General features: G+C 44.8%; 2 protein-coding genes across 2 annotated transcripts in view; one reads left to right on the forward strand and one right to left on the reverse strand.

Annotated features, from left to right (window-relative positions):
• The first annotated feature begins 857 nt into the window (after window positions 1–857).
• On the forward strand, window positions 858–19,637 carry CEP97 (centrosomal protein 97). Its single transcript, XM_061567940.1, is given in 13 exon segments — window positions 858–1,119; window positions 2,347–2,443; window positions 2,808–2,947; window positions 3,971–4,129; window positions 5,914–6,015; window positions 7,145–7,258; window positions 8,225–8,391; window positions 9,288–9,452; window positions 10,698–10,840; window positions 11,889–13,213; window positions 13,215–13,483; window positions 14,470–14,545; window positions 15,300–19,637. Coding segments are annotated over 12 exon segments (3,681 nt in total). The 5' UTR covers window positions 858–1,119; window positions 2,347–2,409; the 3' UTR covers window positions 16,287–19,637.
• LTN1 (listerin E3 ubiquitin protein ligase 1) overlaps window positions 16,741–23,067 on the reverse strand; it is a 177,213-nt gene continuing 170,886 nt past the window's right edge. The window contains 1 exon segment of the mRNA XM_061567905.1: window positions 16,741–22,483. Coding sequence (XP_061423889.1) covers window positions 22,421–22,483 — 63 coding nt within the window. The 3' untranslated portion in view covers window positions 16,741–22,420.

Below are 23,067 nucleotides of genomic sequence, written 5' to 3' on the forward strand. Positions count from 1 at the left end.
TTGGATTCCAGTGGCTTCCCACCAGAGCACCCGAAGACAACCCATGCACACAAAAGGAATAACAATAAAAACTCTGCACAGATAGATTCAATAAACTGACAAAATGTAATCTTAGTTTACTGAGCCCATTAATGTACTGTCATCTGGATAACTCACATCCGGGAGCGCTTGTGGGTAACCTTACCAGTCACCAAGCTCGGCCCTCATTTAGCATTAAGGTCATCTTTATTGATTCACATGCCATCCTGAACATGTGCACTTTTATGGTCCTAATACTGTACAGGTTTTTGGAAAAGTGAACTAAAAATTCAGTCAAACTTTGAAGCTCTGATGTGGACCAATCCGTTTAAAGAACAATGCATATATAATCAGAGCATGCTATATGTTTGCATGTTCACCACAAGTGCGTGTCGTTAATGCAGACAGGATTCCTTAACGCCTGTTTTCTTGCCAGAAAGGGTCAAACCCATTGTTATACGGTGCCATGCTCTCTGTGCAGCACAGAGACCACGTGACGGGTTTGTTGACATCCGGGTTACTTCCCCAAGTGAGCGGAGCGCGCGCGGGGGGGGTGGGGTGGACTGCGGGAGGGGGCGCCCGCGCGCGTGACAAGCGGAAGCCGTCAACGCGCATGCGCAGTCGCTCGATTAATTCGAGCGATTTTTTAATATTACACGCAGCAAAACTTTTTCTTCGACGTTTTGTTACGCCGACGCGGATAATAAATCGTCGGGTAAAAATATTTGTTAAAAAAAAATTAGATTTTGACGTTGACAAACAAAAAAAATCTCGCCGACCAATCGGGGAGGAGCTCGCGCCGCGGTTGCTAAGCGACAAGCGCGCGCCAGTGCGGCGCGGCCTGGCGGCAACGCTCGCCGCGGTTAGGACGGCGTAGCCCGCGATAAATCAACTTAAAACTTTACTAAAGCGACGCAACAAAAGCAATCACAATAATAATAAGTGTCGTTATACGCGTCGTCTGTTAGGGCAGAGCTACGCGGTCGTGAGGAGCCGTCGGCGTTGCGCGTTGCGTTGAAGCCGTCTTGCGCGGAGCCTGCCGAGTGTATGAGGCCTCGTGGTGTAGGCCCCAGCCGACCACTCGTTAAAGATCTCCCACAGGTCCGGGTTCTCGTCGATTTACAGTCATTCTCGTCCACTGCTGGATGAAGGCATCCCTCCCCCACCCCCTTGTGTCGTGGTTGTCTTGTGAGTGAAGGTTTGTGAAGCTTGAAAGGGCCTCGTTTAGACCTGGTTCAGATGTGACTTGCTGTGGCCGCAGATTGAACTCTGTTGGATTGGTTAAGAGAGCAACGCGCCAACCACCCTCTAGCATAATTATATTGTTAATAGTATTACTGTATTAGCTTTACTGTCATACAATTGCTGTTATGACTATCAGCATTGTAATTAATGTGCAGTATTTGTATACATCATTAGCAACATTAAAACGTGGAAACGCATCACTTATACTCAATACTATGATTAGTATTACATATCTTAATATTTAATAGATTGTCATTACTGTCATTTTATTGGTTCTTTCGGTAAAGTCACGTAGAAGGGAAATAATAAAAATTTAACAATAATTCTCACGACGTTTCGGCCACAACGCTGTCTTTCCGACAGACCTGTTCTTCACCTGAGGATGGCTGCTTGCGTTGTGGCCGAAACGTGAGAATTATTTTAATAATGTTTTATTTTTATTATTTTATTATTTCCCTTCTACGTGACTTTACCGAAAGAACCAAGAAGATGAATCCCTGCAGTCGCGAAAGCTTTAAATCGAAAATTACTGTCATTATTTGTATCTTTACCGTAATCGCTGTCATGACTTGTACTGTTAATATGCACAAATTACGAGATGAAAACACGACCCATAAAACAGCTTGCAGTTACATGCAATTGGGCTGCGTGTCTCGGGATCTTTAAGACGACTTTTAAGTTTAGATAATGAAACCTACCCTGCCTTTTGGCGTCCTCTGGTCTAACACCGTTTTGAGACTAGGCTCAAAAGAAAGCTGTCTCTGGTGTGGACCAATCAGTTTCCAATGCAATGCATATATTATCAGAGTATGTTTTTTTGTTTGCATTCTGACCACAAGTATTGTGGTTAATGCAGACATGATTCCTTGTGAAATGTTTCAGTTTTTGTGTTTTAACATCTTAACACAGCTGTTTTGTTGCCAGAAAAAAGGGGAAAACCTATTCTCATGAAACATACTTTAAATTTACATTATTTAGTATCAAATGCTTTGGTCAAGGGTTTTATGACCCAATTAAATGTTCCCGCAGCCGAGCAGTTCGGATTTATTTCATTGTTAAAATAACCTTTTATATTTTTCGTAGGCGGATGTGCAAACACGTACAAGATAATCAGTTAAGCCTCTCGCGGAACGGACTCTATGAATTATGGCAGCGCATTTGGACATCACAGCCAGCGAAGGTAAATGTGTTTGAATAAACATCGCACAATAGCATTGGAATGACCTAGGATTCTGTCAATGTTTATCATCACTTGCTAACCACTCCTTTTGAACTGGTAAGCTAGTAACAAAAAAATGCAATAGTCTACGGTACTGTTGCTCGGAAAAATACTGCTGCCACCAATCACAATCGGTTTTGGGAGTCGCAGAACATGGTTAATGTGCACGCTATTATAACCACGGAGTGGAAAAAGAGATCGACAGGACTGCAGCCGACAAGGGTTGAACCACCAACTAGCCGCACCGTGATTTTTCAGGAAAGCGATATTTCATACCACGCTGACATGGTCGAGGTATGCTTGTCTCTTTTTTTTTTTGTGGCAGGCCGGGTGGTCGACCTGTCGGATCGTGGCCTGGTCCGGTTGTCTGCGGTGTCGCTGCCCACGGACGCTTGCACGCTGGTGCTTGACAGTAATAACTTGCCCAAGCTGGACGGTGTGGAGAGCTGCAGGCATCTCATGCAGGTGCGCACGGCACAAGCTGCTACGCGTTTGGGCTCCTCCTTTGGGCTGTCCACACAATGGGGAATGTCAGATATCATCCATGTATTACAGGGTTCTGCAACTATATTTTCTGGTGGATAACGAGGGCTGGTGTCGCGTCGTGTGATAACTTGTGACCGCTCATCAGCACCTCGTCTCCAGGTCTCTCGCATCTTGTGCATCTTTTTTTCTCTTACTAAACTTATATCGACAGCTCTGTAATCTCTTTTGTATCTCTTGTTCGTGTTTATTTCATCTCAGCCAGCCATATCTTGGCCAGCCACTCCAAAAGCTCTGGCCTGTGGGAAACTAGTTGATGTAATGTATAGGATACACAAAGATTAGTGATCGTTAAGGATTATTTTTATGTGGCAAAACATCCATTACAATAAGGACGTGCTCATTGAATAGGGATACAATTTACATCAATTTTATTTACCTGTTTAATATACATATGTATTTCAGCATTTTTAAAATACAGATTCACTTGAACGTATATTCACACTGCATTTTTGGAATTCATGATAGCCCATTCTAATGCTGGTCAGTGAAGTACCAACTGTATGACACTACATTACAGCGTTAAGTTTATGGAGCTGGGGTGTAACACACATAATATTGTAACGGTTTTTATTGGTAGGAACCTCCTGGTTACACCAGCCCATGGGATTATTGTGTCCGTCCGTCGTGCAGGGAGGGGCTGGGTGGGGAGGGAGAGGCTGGGTGGGGCTGGGTGGGGAGGGGCTGGGTGGGGGGTGGGGCTGGGAGGGGAGGGGCTGGTCACCCCGTGGTGCCCTTATAAAACTCAACGTTTAACCTACTCACGCCGGCTTGTGCCCGCCCTCACAGTCGGGCATATTTGCGGAATATACCACGCTGCCGTTGACCCTGGCCATTGACCGAGCAACCCAACGTTCCTACCAGCTCCCTCCGCAGGATTGTGTTAATATTTATTCAATGCATATATAAGGATGTATCTGCTTATTATCCCTCTGTGTCCCTCAGCTGTCAGCTGCTGAGAACAGCCTGGTGCGCATGGGAGGTGTGGCCAGGCTCAGCAGCCTCAAGCAGCTCAACCTTCCTCGCAACAGCATCGCAGCCATTGAGGGCCTCAAGGATCTCTGCCATCTGCAGTGGCTGAACCTTGCCGGCAACAGCATCAAGGTGTGCACAGGCGGGCAGCTACTCACCGCCCCCCTCCGAGCACTGGGGCTGATTTTTGTCCTTTTAGAAACATGCTTTTAGGTTTCTTAGATTATTTGGCTACTGTAAATTTCCACAAGATAAGCCACTTCGTTGAGCTGTCGTTTGTGGCCAGGTTGCTTCTGAATAAGAAGATTATAATTTAGTGGACTTTACCTGGTAGAATAAAATAGTTTTGTTTGTACATTGTTTTTGGTGATTTGCTTACCTTTCCTATACTTCGCACTCTTATGGTGTTTTTATATTTTTTCTTGTTGTAACGTTCTGACCCGCCCTTACTAGACATATGAAAAAGAGCTTTATAGCTCATTGGATTTCTCCAGTATAAATACATGTTTTGATTCTCATTTCCCATTAATGCTGTTAGCATCATGTCACGAGATATGAACTGTCATATATAACTCTTGCAAAAAACAGTGCATCACCCACCCCATGTTACATAGCAGCATCGGGAAGATGACTTGATATGGGGAGGTGTTGATCACCTACCTACTCTTTGGTTTTTTCGGTAAAGTCACGTAGGTAAAATATCTTAATAAAATAAATGAAAACAACTAAATTAAATCACGACGTTTCGGGCGCAACACAAGTGTCCTTCTTCAGGTGGGGACAACGAAGCGAAAGCACAACTGCTTAAGTGTGTTGATCACCTGGTGATCAAATAGAAAATTTGTCCTCAGAGTGGACATATGCTGAAACGAAAAACCATACTTAATGCAATGGATGTTTGTGCAGTCATATATTACTTGAGATCTTCAAAATGCTATACCTATGAACCAATTATTTTCGTAGATTGCCGAAACTTTAATTTAACGAAGGATCTCAGCAGTGCCACGTTTGTGCTCAGATGTGTTATTAGGCTCCTGAGCTACTCGGCCTCCTGTTTTAAATATCAGGAGGAAAAGGAACTCCCACAGGCATGAATAGTCTGTTGCAGTTGTATGGAGTTACCATCAGCATGGAGCTTGGAAATGGACGTGACGTTCTTGTGCATTCTCAGGGCAGTGATTGGCACAGACTCCTGTTGCTTTGGCTTGGTAAATGGCACAGCTCATGTTACTGACCATCACTGGAGGGATTTAAGAGTCGGCAGTGCCGAGTTTAGACTTGCAGCCTCACTCATGATTAGCAGTTGTTCAGCTAGGCGGTCCAGCAGGCATGGAACGAAACATCGGTTTATCATTGAAATGTAAACTTATCCTGGCAATATACAGTTCAAATTTAATGCGTCTGAATCCATTACTTACAGTTTTTTTTGTACTTGCATTGTCTTTAGGCACATGGAATAAATAAAACTGTACAAATCAGACTGCACAAATGGGAATTGAATCTTATTCTAACCCTGAATTGTGACAGTCAAATCCCTGGGGTTGTGTATCTACTATTCAGCTTATTAGTACCGCCTATGCCGCATGTTTTTCTGCGTACTTTGTTTGCCTGACCTCAAATAGCTTGGCTCAATATATTTCACATGGTTTTATCTAATTCTGTAACTTAAAGAATGGGATTTCAATTTGAAATCATAATCAAATTGGTAAGAAATATATAACAGCTGTAAGTTTTTGACAAATTATATATCTGATTAAGCCAAATAACGATACATTGACTAATGGGTGGTATATACGTGATACGCACAACACGTGGAAAAACCTTTTTAACATTTCGTCAAAGGCATAATTACTTTTCAGACCATAACTTTTGGATTATTAGCATTGACTCTAATATGTTGTATTTGTTTCTCTCAGACGATAGAACACCTGAATGGCTGCACCTCCCTTACATACGTGGACCTATCTGACAACAACATCTCCCACCTGGGCGACATGTCAAAGCTGTCCAACCTACGGGTGTGTCACATGGGGGGCACCAGATACTCACACAATGTGGCACAATAGCAGCTAGTCTGCTTAGTAAATTATTCAACTATTACTTTTCCTAAAATATTAATCCATGTAATTGCAGCAATTAAAATGTACTGTTAGAAACGTGTTGATTCATCTCTGAAGTTGTTGCTTGGAGGCTTCTAGATTGAGTGGTGCCATAATTGATGATAGCTTCTAGGTTTGTATGCTTGGTGTCATTTAAAATGGAGGAACTCCCACCATTCACTACTGTGTGATGCTGCCCAATTGCTGAGCACCACACGCTCCATTAAGGGATTGTTAAGTGTGGCTCCGGTTTAGTGTTGAGGCTGCGACAGCACCTTTCTTTGCAGCTGTGCTGTGTAGTAATATCATGTAAATGAGTCAGCAGAAGTGCGATGTATAAATTACCACACATGCAGGCTTGCCATGTTCAGGTATAATACATTATATGTTTATTGCAGTAATCATGAGAGGGCAATATACAAGTTCTTGAAATTCAGGTTTTTATGATGCCATGTATATGTATGTTTGTTTCACTAATGAAGTGTTTAAGTTGTGGTCTGACAGCCTGGGGGAAAACAGGCTGGGAATCATCACATTGCTTTCATGTTGCGTCTTTTACACCTCTTGGTTCGGGGGCAGAAGCCAAAGAATTGGTAAAGACATCAACCGAGCAGTAGATCCAACCAAGGAGATCTTGTGAACTCACTTATATATAGGTGTTGTCCATGTGAATTTCTTAATTAATCTAAAGGGCTAAACATATCCTTTGCAGAAAATAATGCACATTAGTGACGAATGATTTTGGTCCAGACAGATGGTCATGCAGTAATTAAATTGCTAACTTGCCCCTAGAGATGAGTGTAATCCATACATATATATGCATGGGAATTCTGAGAATATTTCAGTTTTCTTCCACATGCAGAATATTTGAGAAATTGGACAACTATCCCAAGTAAGGCTTTCTTCAAATAGTGCCTTAAGAAGTGAGGCTTTCCTTTTTAATTGAGAATTATTGCTTTACATAAGCATATGACACAATGTATTTTTGATGTATGCACCATCTAAATGTGACTGCATCTGAATGAATGGTGTTGTGTTCCAAGTGTAGACCCTTCTGCTGCACGGCAACATGGTGACAAGCTTGCGCGCTGCCCCCACGCATCTGCCTCCACAGCTGGGCATCCTTTCTTTGGCTGAGAATGAAATCACCGACCTCACCGAGGTGTGTCAAGGCACCCCTTACCCCATCCTCCCCCCCCACCCATCGTTCATCACCTCCGCAGTTTCACCAGTCACCTCATGATGCACACATGGGCGCTGTGAGGCCTATATGCATGTTCGTACACTATCAGTAATAAAAACCTACAGTACTAATGAGATACACACCGGCCCACCCATCGTTCATCACCTCCGCAATTTCACCAGTCACCTCATGATGCACAGATGGGCGCTGTGAGGCCTATATGCATGTTCGTACACTATCAGTAATAAAAACCTACAGTACTAATGAGAAACACACCGGCCCACCCATCGTTCATCACCTCCGCAATTTCGCCAGTCACCTCGTGATGCACAGATGGGTGCTGTGAGGCCTATATGCATGTTCGTACACTATCAGTAATAAAAACCTACAGTACTAATGAGAAACACACCGGCCCACCCATCGTTCATCACCTCCGCAATTTCGCCAGTCACCTCGTGATGCACAGATGGGTGCTGTGAGGCCTATATGCATGTTCGTACACTATCAGTCTTAACACCCACAGTACTAATGAGATACACACTGGCTGCTGCAGTCCGACTTAACATACATTACTGCATAATGAAATTGAAAGTGCTGTCCGTGGACCTGCTATTTAAAGCAACACAAACATCCTTTATATATCAGGCACCTATGCAAATCTGTAGATGCACAGCAATGTTGGAAGTGGTCTTTCCTTCAGACATCAGTTAAATGAGCATAGAGCAGTGTATATTAGGAAGCCACTGGAGCTATGGACTTTGAAATCTATGTTAAAATCTCATTTCTTTAGAATGTATTTTTGTGTTGAGTTTGTTGTCCTTCCCCCGCACCTCCGATTAGCACGGTTGGCTACATACAGGGCGAAAGAAGTTCTACATACATCATACATACAGATGGATCATTTGCTGTAACTGTAAGTGCGTGGTGGTTGGTGTCTGTCTGCAGATGTCACACCTGTCATGCCTGCGCAGCCTTGAGCAGCTGTCGGTGATGAAAAACCCGTGCATGCTAAGTGCACCCTCAGCGCCAGTCTGCGATTACAGGCCCTACGTGCTCAGCTGGTGTCTGACACTGCGCGTGCTGGATGGGCATGTCGTCACGCAGAAGGAGAGGTAGGGAGTGCTCTGCACGGGGTCATGATGCGGCCACACGTCTTTGGTGACTCAAATACCGTGTACTTTGGTATATGTTAGGCACTCAACATGGGTTATGGCACACCCCATTACAACAGTGACAGCGTCATGGGTGAGTTGGCAGAAGGTGGCACTGGAGCATTGTTACACACGTTTGTCAGACATCGCAGGTTTGATTTCTGCTAAAGTGGCTTTCGGCACGGCGGTGCTTTCCTCCGGTCGGGTAGAGGTGCTGCTACAACCTCTTCTGATTGGATGTGGGTGCTGCCAGGCCATTTACGAATGTAAGATTTAGCTGCATAATGTAGTATTTAGTTCTTATGTAAAGGTGGATTTTAGATACATTTTTGGAGACCTTTGCCGCACCCACAGAGTTCCCTCTCCTCTATATCAGCAGCGCAGCACTTGCTTAGGGACGTTTTTTCTGCATAATGTAGTGAAGACCTTCTAGATGGTGTGGTGGACACCAAAGTAATATGGTTGTCAGTTACTTTTGTGAGTGCTGCCAGACCGCACAAAAGTCCATAATTATATCAGAAGAAAATTCTACATTAATCGGATTATGTGGGGTTGTGAAGGGGTGTTACAATCTAAATAGTTGTCACCATCATTACATAATGAGGCCTGGTGTGCAGGCATTTAACGATTTACCCCCTCAGCAAATTGTATACAGTTTGCACAACCTATAAATAACCAATTCTCATACACAATTGAATTCAGGTATTGTGTGCGTGAGAATCAATATTAATTGAATAATTATGGATGCATAGTTAAACAACTAGTGGTTTGTAACTCTTTGAGGCTTCAGTGCTCACCTGAGTTCACTGTTGCACGAATTGCGCTAACAACACAGCGTGTTTGCCGACTGGCTGCAGCTTGAAGGCGGAGTGGCTGTACAGCCAGGGTCGGGGCCGTTCGTTCCGGCCGGGCCAGCACACCCAGCTGATTGGCTATCTGGCACAGGTGTGCCCGCAGTCCACCTCGCCGCAGCTCATCACCGCTGAGGATGCCAAGCTCCAGAAGATACTCAAACAGCAACAGTGAGAACTCTTGAACTGCCACTTTATAATTATTGAAGGACATTACAGCATGTGAAATTTCACTAATTATTTTCCGTAATTTCTGGGCATTCTTCAGTTGAAATAATGTGGGCGGATATATTGTTCCATATGTGATGGGGTTTTTTGGGGGAACCCTTACGGATAGGAAAGGAACGACAATCGCACATCTTGAAGCTCAAATAGAAGTGTGCAAAGCAAAACTGACCTTTCGTTAGCTGTGTCGCTGCGCTGAGCAGAACCGTCATGCCAGCCAGTCCTAGTTCTATACTGTACAATTACTACCGTGGTATTAGATGTGCATTCTATAATTGTGATTTTCAGTTTAACACGTTGGCTTTCGCGACCAATATCATCCATAATAGAGGTTTTTTGGGTTAGATCGCGTAAATATATAAATGTGTCGTTAAAACCCGCCACCACCCGACACAGCCAACTAGTAAGGGTTGTCACGTAAACAGAACGTGCCAGGCAGGATGACAGGAATCCAGGCAGGAAGTAGTCAAGAAAGCTGAATGAAAAGCAGTTTAAATAACATTACAGAGCTGTCTCATATTGAGACCCCCCCCACCACCTACACATTCCACAAGTAGTGACTAATCCCATATCTGCATTTTCCATAAATATGCTAAATTCCTCTGTTGATATGCAAATTCCTTTGTCAAGGCGCTCTTCCTCCCCTAACCCAGCTTAAATATACGCTGCCAAGCTTGGTGGTGTTCATTCAGACGCTGTCTTTCCGACAGACCTGTTCTTCACCTGAGGACGGCTGCTTGCGTTGTGGCCGAAACGTCGTGAGAATTGTATTATTTTATTATGTTTTATTTTTATTATTTTATTATCTCCCTTCTACGTGACTTTACCGAAAGAACCAAGAAGATGAATCCCTGCAGTCACGAAAGCTATAAATCGAAATTTATACCAGTTTGCTAGCTGTTTTTGGGTTATATTTGGTTTTCATGCAAATAACCGAGTATTTGTTGAAAATGTTGACATGAACTGGGGCACTCCACTCAGTGTATTTTGAGACACGCAGTAGTTTCATGCAGCGCGTAATGTTTGCAGCGTTTATCAAATGCATCAAAGTTTTACACAGGGTACATGTGTGAGGTACAGAATGTTGCCTTCATCTGCCATTTATAATTCATCGCTCTATAGACTTGGTTGAAACAGAGAATGTCTCAACTACAGTGCGTGTTTTTTTCCTCTCCTCTCTGACCGACACAGGCGCCACCAGAAGGAGCTGATGGAGGAGCTAAAGGAAGAGCGGCATCGGAGCCTCTCTTTGGGAGCTTCCCAAACACCGTCATCCCTCAACCCTGGAGACAGCAGCAGCCTCACGTACAGCGAGCTTGCCTCCGAGACGCCAGGTGCTGTCAGTCGACAATGCAGTGGCTCCTGATTAAACACAACTGTGCCTCGTTTTGCCTGTCTTGTTTAAAACACCTGTTGAGCGTGCTCCACACGGATAGAGTTTATGGTAGAACTAATCAGCTTGGTTACACGGCCATTGCAACGTTTTGAGCAGTGAGGAATCATTGTGGAATATAATGAAAGTGGTATGCCTATAAATTTTGATTTAAAGCTTTCGTGACTGCAGGGATTCATCTTCTTGGTTCTTTCGGTAAAGTCACATAGAAGGGAAATAATAATAAAAAATATTTTAATATTATTATTTTCTTATGTTGTATTTTTATTTCCCTTTTACGTGACTTTACCGAAAGAACCAAGAAGATGGTATGCCTATGTCATTGAATATGTATACTGTTTTGCTTTCACATCAAAAGTTGATTTGAACTGGTATGTGAATAGTATTGTTTATATGGAATGTATTATGACGTTTTAGCATCCATCCATCAAGCACAAAAACATTTAGTTGCTCATACCGGGAGATCGATATTTAGTTGTCCCGTGTGTTGGTGAACAGCACATAGCAAGCAGGCATACAATACTTAACAGGAGTACCGTATTGATAATATATCCTGCCACTAACAAAATTACATTTAGCTTTTTAGTTACATCTTTTTGGTTTTTTCGGTAAAGTCAGGTAGAAGGGAAATAAAATAAAAAAAATAAAATACTTCTCACGACGTTTTGGCCACAACGCAAGCAGCCGTCCTCAGGTGGAGAACAGGTCTGTCGAGAAGACAGCGTCTCCATTCAGACACGTCTCCATTCAGACGCTGTCTTCCCGACAGACCTGTTCTCCACCTTAGGACGGCTGCTTGTGTTGTGGCCGAAACGTCGTGAGAATTATTGTTTTTTTATTATTTTATTATTTCCCTTCTACGTGACTTTACCGAAAGAACCAAGAAGATGAATCCCTGCAGTCACGAAAGCTTTAAATCGAAACTTTTTAGGTACGTCCACTTTCTAATCACATTTCCTCATGCCGGTGTTTGGTGGTGGGTCTCGCAGACAGGCCCATTAAGGTGAATTTGTGGACGGGCGGAGGGGGTCTGCACGAGATGGCGTCCCCAGCCCTTGCACAGCGGACGGCGGCGTCCAAGCTCGGCGTGCGCCCGGTCAACTCCGACCTCCACCTCGAGGACGTACACTCGGAGGACGACCGGCTGGGCTCCAGCATGCTGTTGTCGGAGTCCACCTTTATGATGTGCCCCAGCTTATTACCATCGCCCAAGTCCGGCGAACCAATGGGCGTCTCGGCAAACGGTGCCCGGACTCCGTTTCAACAAGCCCTGAAGCACGAAGACAAACCCCTGCGTCCTCGGCAGTCTCCGCAAACGGAGGCGGTCGGTCAGAAGAAGTTGCCGCATAAACGGAGGCAGTTGCCTTCGGTGCAGGGGTTGAGCGGGAAAGTATCGGCGCCTGCGCAGGCGGGTGAGGTTTCGAGGCCCAGTAGCGATGCATACGGTCGTCCGTTATTAAAAGGAGCTCCGACATTCAAGTCGTCGCTACACGACGGCAAGAAAATTGTGTCGACCCAGAGAGATGTCGGCACGCCTTCTCCGTGCTTGCAAGAAGTTCACGAAGAGCACGATGATAGTAAATGGACACTCAATGCTCAGGCGGAGAGTGTGCCAAGTCTCAGATTAGCTTCGTCTGCCGCTGTTCATCTAATGCAGCACAGAGAGACGCACGAGTTGAAAGTTGGAACAAAAGCACAAATTAACAGCCTAGGTAGCAAAGCTTTTCAGGAGACAGTGCCGCAGAAAGATGTGGAAAAAGCACTTCAAAAGAGAGGGGAGCACTTGAATAGATTCCCTATTGCTGCAAGCTTTGCACAATTGTCCCCTGAAGAGAAGAGTTGTGGTGAAGAGCAGCACAACAGGTCGGATGCATGCAATGCCTCGCAGCGAGGAAACCACATCGGGAACGTCGGCGAACCTGAAACGAATGTCCAAGGCAAGTCGCGTAGCCGATTGCACAATGACAAAGTGAGCCCTGTTTCCCTGCCCTGTGTTAAAGCTCTTAATGGAGGCTCCCTTGCAGACAATGGATCGTCCGTTCATAAAAATAGTGACAGTGCTTTTTGTACGGTGCCGTCAGCAACCGTGGCATCCAGCGTTCAGTTCTTGACACGTGCAGACAGGCAGATGGATTGCACAGAAGCCAACGCAGAGCACTTGGTCGGTGAAAAATCCCCTGACCGCCGCGGTGGTGGACATTCACCAAGAGCGACCGACAAAAGCACAAGACGGCACAATGTGAAGCCTGGCTTGCCAACTGAGTGTGCAGCGGGAGAGATGGCCCCTTGCACTGGGAGAAGCATTCGAACCGATTGGTCGTGAAAGTCCTGCGTGCCAGGAAAGCGGTTCACCCTCGGCTGGGGGTAGTAACATCGGCGGTGGGGTGGTTGTGAAGGTGGGTAGGGAGGCAGGGCCGGTGCGAAGTTTCGGGCCGCGTGCAAGAAGCGCCGCAGTTCGCATCCAGGCAGCGTGGCGCGGCTACCGTGCTCGCGAGCATGACGAGCGCGTGCGGGCGGCCCGTGGGGAGATGCGACTGAGGCGCCTGCAGGAGCATGTGGTGTACCTGGCACAGGAGCTGGAAAGGTTCGTCTCTTTCGCTCGCATGAAGCCGAGGAGCCACACTCTGAAACACCATTGTTATTCATCTTCTTGGTTCTTTCGGTAAAGTCACGTAGAATGGAAATAATAAAATAATAAAAATAAAACATAATAAAATAATTCTCACGACGTTTCGGCCACAACGCAAGCAGCCGTCCTCAGGTGAAGAATAGGTCAGCCGTCCTCAGGTGAAGAATAGGTCTGTCGAGAAGACAGACGCTGTCTTCTCTTCAGACCTGTTCTTCACCTGAGGACGGCTGCTTGCGTTGTGGGCGAAACGTCGTGAGAATTATTTTATGTTTTATTTTTATTATTTTATTATTTCCATTCTACGTGACTTTACCGAAAGAACCAAGAAGATGAATCCCTGCAGTCACGAAAGCTTTAAATCGAAACCATTGTTATTCCTTACATCGCCTTCGTGATGACCCTTGTCGGCAGCTTCGTCATCATCACCTCATTTTTAGTGATATTGGTACATCGTTGTCCATGACCAGAATGCACCCGATCCCATCAGTCCGTCGAGCTGAGCAGACTTGACCCCGGATAGCGCTTGGATGGGCCATCATAATTAAACAATTTTTCAGAGGGCTGCGGAGCTACATTGCAAGCAGCAGAGGTTAATGCAACAAATCAATAGTAATGTCCTATTCTCCCAGGTCTGCTCTCTGCCTCCACCGACCTGAACTTATCAGCGCAGTGAAGTATGGTTAAATAACACACGCATGACCTGAATAGCGTGGGGAGGCCCCAATTCAGCAGTGGGTTGACATGCACATATTAGTACACCGATATAATGGGCTTGGATTCGCTAATACCAGAGTTTGATTGGACAACCTCTGCTCATGGTCTTGCAATGTACATTTGGTCACCATATCAGTGGTTATTTACGTTTTCAGGACACATCACGTAACCCAACAATGTGCCTGATGTGAATAATGACTCTTTATCTGGTGCGTAACTTTCACCAGGCTGAGAAGCATGCACGAGGCGGAGAGAAGGGAGCGGCTCGTGCAAGCTGAAGCTGTCAAGTATCTGTGGAATCAGGTGCGGGTTCATCAGTTATTCAGTCGTCTTTGAATTTGAGGCTGTAATGTCACTCTTTGTGTGCCATTGTGTGATGTGTTACCATGCGTTGTTTTTCTTAAATGTACACTAAGATCCCCGTATAGCCTTAACAGACTGTTGGGGAAGTGCTGTTAGCGAGCACCTATGAAGGCCGGCACGGCACATGAGGGTATGGGTGGCCAGCACCATGCCCGGCCGCCATTGTCTCTCCAGTGGCAATGTTTTTACACACCGCACCAGGTACTCATTTGAGGCTGAGTTGATCTAGGGGAGGAACCGGGGACCGGTTCAGGTAATCGTCACTGGTGTTGGCCGTGAGCGGAAATCGAACTTGTGTCACCGGGTTTGTAGCGCAGCGCGCTAACCGCTACACTACCGCTCCACTTAAATGTACATCTATCTTTGGTTCCTTCGGGAAAGTCACGTAGGTGAAAATAAAAATGAAATAACTAAATTAAATCACGACGTTTTGGAGGCAATACAAGCTTCCGTCATCAGGTGGGACAACCACAGCAAAAAAAAACAGAATTATAGCAGTGATCAGCAACTTCGGAAGATCCAGTTCTGCCATGTTTCAAATCCGCCTTGTGCTCGCGAATGCGGTCCGATACATGTCGTTTCGTGACTTTACCGAAAGAACCAAAGACTATGGATCCTTGCAGTCACGAAAACTTCAAATCTAGAATGTACAACTATCTCCATCACATGCTGCTGTTTTGTGTTGTTCTAACAGGTGCGCACCCTACACGAGTGGAAAGAAGAGTTCACTCAGTCGCTCCGTATGCAGTCGACGTTCGCCGGCCAAAAACCTGAACCTCAGGAAGCCCTGCCTTTAGCAAATGAGCGGCCTGCACAAGGCACCACCGACAAGCAGAGCGCAGCGTCTGTTGAAAGTGACGCTTCTGACTCCGACAGCTCGGATGACAGCGATTCCAGTGACTGGTCGGAGGGAAGACCGGACGACACCCCAAGCCACGCTCCTCAGGGTGTGGCAGTCCAGAGCTCCCCCAGTGACGGGGAGCCCAGTCTCACACAAGAGTACCTTCATTCGGTGCAGCTTATGGTGGAGGAGGAGGAGAAGGAGGAAATGGGGCCAGAGCCAGAAGGATCGGTCAATTGCACCCTCAACTATGAGACATCCGTCAACCTGTCTGAGCAGCTACCTCAGGATGATTTGAGCGAGCGATCGCCAGTCGGCGGTCAAGCTCGCCCTGAAGCCCTCACTGCGGGCGTTCCAGCAGACACTGTGACCACTGTCCCTCCAGGTGAAGTTCTACTATCTGCCGAGCTGTCTTCAGAGAGCAGATCGGTGGATACAGTGGCAGAAAACGGATTGGTGGATGTCTCCGAGGCGTCTTCAGGGTTCCGAGTGCCCAGCCTTGTGCCAGACGGTGCCACGTGCGGTTGTGAATCAGACGTCCACGCTGTCTCTGATGAAGCAGGCCTGGATCTTCCCAAGGCCGTGTCGCCGCCACCACCACCTCTGTCGCCGCCTGAAGTTGGCGAGCTGCCTCCTGTTACCGCTGGCACGGTGGGTGCAGACGACATCGCTCTTGCTGTGGAGAATGCGCCAGGGGGGCAAACCCTGGCCGTTTCTGTTGATGCAGATGGACAGGATAGCTTGCACCAACTCGCGCAAACAGAGACGTCGGTTTCCAAGCAAGCTGCGTCGCTCTCACGAGCCTCGAATGGGCACAGCAGTTTGGTGAGCCTGGTATAAAACCAGCGAAGGGTTTTACAATTTCAATGAGTGCCTGCTACAGCTGAAATATATTTTCCCTCAGAATAATTGCCATTTAACAAGTGCCTTGGTTTTGTGGTCATTATACTATGCTGTTTTGGAGTGCCATCGTGTGTGCAGGCTTATTTAAGTGTGCTGCTTTATTGAAACGCCTGGTTGTCCATTGAGTGTTTTTTTTGGTTTGCGCATTCTCTTGTATTGCAAGTCTGTCACGTGGATGTGAATGCTGGTGTTGTTGACGGATGTGGGTATTTACGTGGCTGGGATTGTGAAGAGTGGGATATTGAAGCTGGGTCAGTTTGTTATGTCACACACATTGGCAGACTTTCCCATATTCAAGTCCCTTTAAATTGTACATCTTGATGTGTTTTTTATTGAAGGCACTTCTTTTCCCAGGAGGTAGCTTTTTCAGAAGGAAAAAACAAGCAATATGTTGAAAAAGAAATGTTTCATTCACATGTTCATATTCAAATATACACGTAACTTTATGGCATTAAGCTTGTGTGCTTGCTTGACTGATCTGTTAGGATATTAATATGTTTGCCTCGTGCCATTACAGTTGTATATTTCCAATCTTGCAGTGATTTATGGTTGTAGTTTCATAAGAAATATACGTGCAAATCTCTAAAACTAAAGTCAATGTATTTTAACCTACAATAAGGTAGTAAAGCGAAAACTGCAAATTAAGTTACAGCCATGTCTCGCCTAACGAGCTAAATGTGCGAAAATTGCTCGTTAAGAAAAACCTCGTGAAACAATCGTCGTTTTCCATTGACCCCCATGTTTAAAGGCGAGTTAGGTTTCAGCCTCAAAATGTTCCACTCCTGAAGAACTTTTTTGAACGTGAGAAATACAAATGATCACTTTAAAATAAAGTAGTAAGAGCATCAAATATAACACCAACACGTGAAGAACCACAATGCTTGCAAGGTGCCTATCCTCAGCACCTGAAATTAATTAGCGCCGCCACTCACCCCTCCCGACCGAGTGACACGAGGCAAGGCCCCCTTCCACGGCGAATTGCGCGCGATGCACAGCTGGTAAACACAATTGCAGGCTGCGATGCGCCACCTTTTGCGCCACCTTTACCTCCGCTCGTTGCGCGAACATTTGCTCGTTTTGCGAACAAATTGGTCAATTCAAATTGGTCAGCGGAATTCTCGTAGAAAGGATGCTCGTTAACCCAGGCACACCTATATTGTCTGTCTTTTTTTACCTCTGTAATTTTGTTGGGGACATTAGGCAGGGCAAACAACATTTACGTACGATTTGAATATCACGATTCTTAAATGCATTTCATGCACATTGAGTTATAACAATGGATTGTAATTAAAGGATTGAACAATAATGACATGGCTAAACGTTGCCTCGCGCTTCAGCCCCAGAAATTGGATGAACTCCAATTGATTTAGACATGGCGGTAGTCATTGATAGAGGCCTTGGACATTTGCGAGGGGAGCTGTCCAAGAGTTTGACAAAAATTGGCTGTTTTGGCTGATCCGTGGATAGTTCTCGACTGCAGATTCACCAACAGTAAAATTAGTTATCGCAATGACTCCGACTTCTTTCCATTACCTTAGATGAAATCTCCCTGGGGTAGACTGCTTCGTTTGAGCTGTATTGAGGATTCGCATAACTTATTTTTTTCCTGAAATTAAAATACTGTGAATTTATATGGCATTAAATGCAGCTTTATCTCATCACAACATTGAACGACACCACTGGCATATTACAATTTATATTCTTTGGTTCTTTCGGTGAAGTCACGTAGATTGAAAATTATATTTTTTACTGTAAGAACCAAAATAAGTCTACATTATAGACTGCCAAGTACGCTCACCGAGGTTAACAACCAGGCTACAGTCTACATTATAGACTGCCAGTACACTCACCCAGCTTAACCATTGCTACAGTCTACATTACAGACTGCCAGTACACTCACAAAACTTAATAACCATTGCTACAGTCTACATTATAGACTGCCAGTACACTCACCCAGCTTAACCATTGCTACAGTCTACATTACAGACTGCCAGTACACTGACCCAGTTTAATAACCAGATTACAGTCTACATTATAGACTGCCAGTACACTCATCAATCTTAATAACCAGGCTACAGTCTACATTTTGACTGCCAATCCACTCCGATTAAGAATCGGGCTACAGTCTACATTAGTGGATTTTAGTTTTTTTATTCACTTTTTATTATTTTTCTAACTACGTGACTTTACCGAAAGAACCAAAGAATATGAATTCCTGCAGTCACGAAAGTTTTAAGTCAACATTACAATTTCTCCCAATGTTTTTGTACAATTGGAGAATATTTGGTCCACAGATTTCAGTCGAATTGCCCCGGTGCTGACAGGCTTTGATGAATTGTTTTTGGGGCAATGGCTTTCACGTGGCTTATTTCGTCATTCGCATTGTCAATGCCACATTTTTCAAGAATCAAGCAAACAAGCACACAGACATTGAACATTGCCAGTACACCCTACGCAAGCTATAAAAAATTCGGTGTTTTGATGTTGTGTAGGTCACATTTATGAACCTGCAATAACTAGTTATTCAGTGAACCTTTCATAATATGCACTTCATAATTTGAGTTTGCAGTTGGAAAATGTGTTGGCCTGCTGTAGGCAGATTGACATTAGCAAACAACTGAGAGCTCGTCAACAGTATGTGGGCGAGTTACGGCACTCAGTCTACCTCTGGATAATCGGAGCCACAACGGCTGTAAAGTCGTGTTAAATATGAACTTGATAAAAAAAAAACACTTGATAGACGTTAGCAGTTGTTTAATCGTTGTTAAACCATTGTGGTTTTAAAAAAGCACTTAGGGCAGTGTGACCAGATGCATGCAGATGGTGTGCAATGGAGAAACAAGGTGCTCTGTGTGACACACCACGTTCCTTAAGTTTATGCCTCGCGTTCACTGTGCAAGCAACAATTATTCCGGTCCGAGTTTTTTTGCAAATGAGCTACTGGAGTTGTTTACCGCGATAGTTGATAACAGGAAGCACATGTGGTTGAAATGTGCAAACTATGAGTGGTTGAGTCTTCTGTTGCGAACTGCTGTTCGTTCCTGCATTTTACTCCAAGCTACGCAAGTCAATGATTTGAATCATACATTCACTCGAAGCTGCAAGTCATTGATTTGAATTGTACATTCAAAACGAGAGCATTTGTAGATGTGTAGTGTATACGCACTTGTGAGCATGCAATCTTTTTCGAGACCATGACGCTTTTTCTTGTAGAACTTTTTTAAAGTGTCAAGGCACTGGGAGCTTAGTGGCTGTCAGCCTGACGTAGAAAACTATCTGCTAGAAAAATAATGAATTTTTATATGGGAATTCAAGCGTTCAATAAGGGGCATTGCTTTGAATTCTGCTATGCTGGACCATGATGTGCCTTGAAATTGTTGTGTTATGCGTTTGGCCCACCACCGTAACGTTGGGCTTCTAATAAAATTGACTGTCATTGCACAGCGTGTTGTTTTTCAAGTACTTCAAATATTCGATCGTTTATCTACTAAGTATTATTTTTTTCTAAGAATATTTAAAAGATTACCTGGGCTATTCTTGTGCTCTTTGCTCCTTAACCTCCAGTATCACTTGAAAAAGATGAGTGCATCTGAATAGCCACCTCTGGCGAGTTGACATCTCGGTGGCGAGATGTCAACTACCTCGCATGGTCCTGCAGGAGATCGGACCCGACGCCTGTATATTTTTGATGTGCACGTTCTACCCGTGGTCGTGTGGATTTTTATCCAGGTCCTCCGGTTGTTCCCTCCACATTCAGAATCAATGTGGTTAGAGTATTTGGCTCCTATACATTTCCACGTGATAAGCTACTTCGTTGAGCAATAATGTGTGGCCAGATTGCTTCTGAAAAAGAGCTACAACATAGCTCAGTGGGCCTTATCTGGTAAAATAAAAAGTTATGTTTAGTTGACTTAGTTTAGTTTTATTTTGGATTGCTACATGAGGTCTAACTAACAAACAGCCCCTAACTCTTAATTTGCACACACCATAATCAATGTCGGATCAACTTCAAATATCTGGGAGCAATTATCACTGATGGGAAGGCCAAAGGATAGCAACAGTAATCCTTGCAAATATGGATCCCATATGGAAAAGAAATGTTAACACATCAATAAAGATTGAATTCCTTCAGGAATTGAGGTCAGTGGTTTTGTATGCATGTGAAGATGGATTCTACCCGCTAAAGATGAAAAAAACCAGGCTTTTTCAATTATTTTTTTAAAGTAATTATGAATGGAGAGGACACAACTAATTACAATGTATGCGCCACAGTTGCTGCCCAATCAGGACACAAAGGAGTACTTCTATCCGCCATGAAACTAGGAAAACTAAAGTTCTTTTGGTATAGCAATCGATGCAGAAAAGGCCATCCAAAACAATACTACAAAGCACCATCAACATTGAGGGGACTAGAAAAACGGGGTGCTTTAGTAGACGAAGTCAGAACATCGCAAACTGGGCAGGCTTATACCACACCCAGCTGCTTTGTGGGGGTTAAGGATCAGGAAAGGTGGAGGGAGAGATCATGATCAAAGCTGCCAGCGCAGTGCCCCGAAGACCTCATCATCAGACTGGTCATGGGAGACGGATAACGAACGCACAGAATAAAGACCCACAGCAGATAGATTGAGACATAGACCAGAACATCACCATCGCATTTGAATACCACATTCTCCAAAACATGTGCACATGAATGTACACTGTGAATAAAAAAAAACTTGTGTCCAGTTTTAAAACTGCTGGGAATACTTAAAACAGGATGAAAGACATTTATCAAGCGGAAACACCCACGTTCATAATACCTGATTTGCATGTGAAAAAATGTCACTCGTGAAGTCAGAAGGATTTGGGGAATTCCACAAAATAATTGCAGGGTGGTACAGCAATTTTCTGGATTGCTGTTCTGTCTCGTTTGTACTTGGGCTCGTTTGTATGTATCTAATCTAGTGAGACAACCATGGCACTCGGCGAGAAATTACCATCCATTACAAAAGACTTAAAATATATCCAGGACCTGAAACTAAAAACGTTTTATTTTACCAGGTTAAGGCTCACTGCTCTTTTTCAGTAGCGACCTCGCCACAAATGACAGCCCAATGAAGTGGCTAATCGCGTGGAAATTTAAAGCGGCCAAATTCTCTAAACGCATGTTTCTAAATGTAGAGGGGAAAACCGAAGGACCTGGGGAAAAAAATCCACACCGTGGGGAGAACATGAAAACTCTAAATATACAGGCGTCAGGATCGAATGTATGTTGAACTTCTTTCGCACCATACGGAGACAACCGTGCTAATCGTATACTCGGGGAGGTAGTTAACATCTCGCAACCGTGGCGTCGGTGGCGAGATGATCTATCAGGGCGAGGCGGAGGAAGAGGGTGGACAATTTTTCATGGTGACTACGATCTCCAGGCTGCAGATGAAACATCTACCTTTATAAATAAGAGGCACTGTGCACTGACTGAATTCCATAAGTATTCATATTGCCAGGTGGCTTCATGTGTACCCATCCCTTTATGATTCAAATATTTAATTCTGTAGCACTTATTTAACAGAACTGAGAGAGGAAAGATAGCACACAATGACAAGAGATGCAACTGTTCTTTAATTATAATTATAACTTATATTTACCAATTACCACGCGTGTTGTTTACAAGAAGGCTCCGCTTTATTGAATGACACCTCTATACAAACTGGCTTTACTGGACTGCGCGTGGTTTGACGATAATGCAGACCTGTTTGTAATTCCATTAAACGTTTGTGTACACGGCTCTAGCTTCACTGGGATGAAGTCAACACGTTTAAAATATTGTTTTTTTTTTAGACATCCCAGCAGTGCCCAGGTTAACGAATCACTCAGACACCAAGTCACAGGGATTCAGACTCTAAAGTGCCAACTCATGAATATAGTAAATGCGGTGGTGTAATGCTGCTCGGCTCATGTATTGTAAAGTCTCCTTGGGGTGAGAAGCAGCGGTTGCAGCTCCATGCGGGATAAGGTCACCGTGCAGTCGACGAAGTGAATGAGATTCCCGTGGGGTGGGGGCGGTTTTGGTTGAGATCCACCTGGACTTAGAAGAAAGTCTCCCGGCACAAGGGGCATGTGGACTTATTGCTGGACGTGAACCACTTGTACTGCAGCACAGCAAGAGCACACAGGAAAGGGAACGCGCACGCACACACACACGCGCTGTCAGCAATCGTCACCGTCACGTTTCTTTTGCAGAGCGTTTTGCTTAAAGGGCCTCGAAACACAACTAGTCAGCTCTCTTGCGATCCACGCTTCTTAAAGACACCAGCTAAAAAAACAGCTCTTACCGTGCAGATATGTACCCAAGCTGTCCATTGCTAATGTGAAGAAAAATAAAATCACATTAGAGTTAGCTTCGAGTAACTGCAAAAGGGTTCTCTGCTGACATTCCTGCATTGATCTATTAAAGTGTGCGGGTGGGATGCCAACTACAATTGAATTGAATTGATGTCCTCATCATCGACGTCATCCCCAAATGTCACCGTCGGCCCCCACGGACGGTTTTTGTCTCTCCCCCCCCTCTCGTCTCAGTGAACCCCCGCACCCCCTACAAAGATCCCCCGTATAGCCTCAAAAGGCTGTTGGGGCAAGTGCTGTTAGCGAGCACCTATGAAGGCCGGCACGGCACACGGGGGGGGGGAGGGGGGTGGCCAGTATCACGCCCGGCTCCATTTGTCTCCCGAGTGCG

The sequence above is a fragment of the Lethenteron reissneri genome, chromosome 5, assembly GCF_015708825.2.
Source record: "Lethenteron reissneri isolate LAM-NWPU_2019-01 chromosome 5, ASM1570882v1, whole genome shotgun sequence".
In the NCBI taxonomy this organism is placed as follows: domain Eukaryota; kingdom Metazoa; phylum Chordata; class Hyperoartia; order Petromyzontiformes; family Petromyzontidae; genus Lethenteron; species Lethenteron reissneri.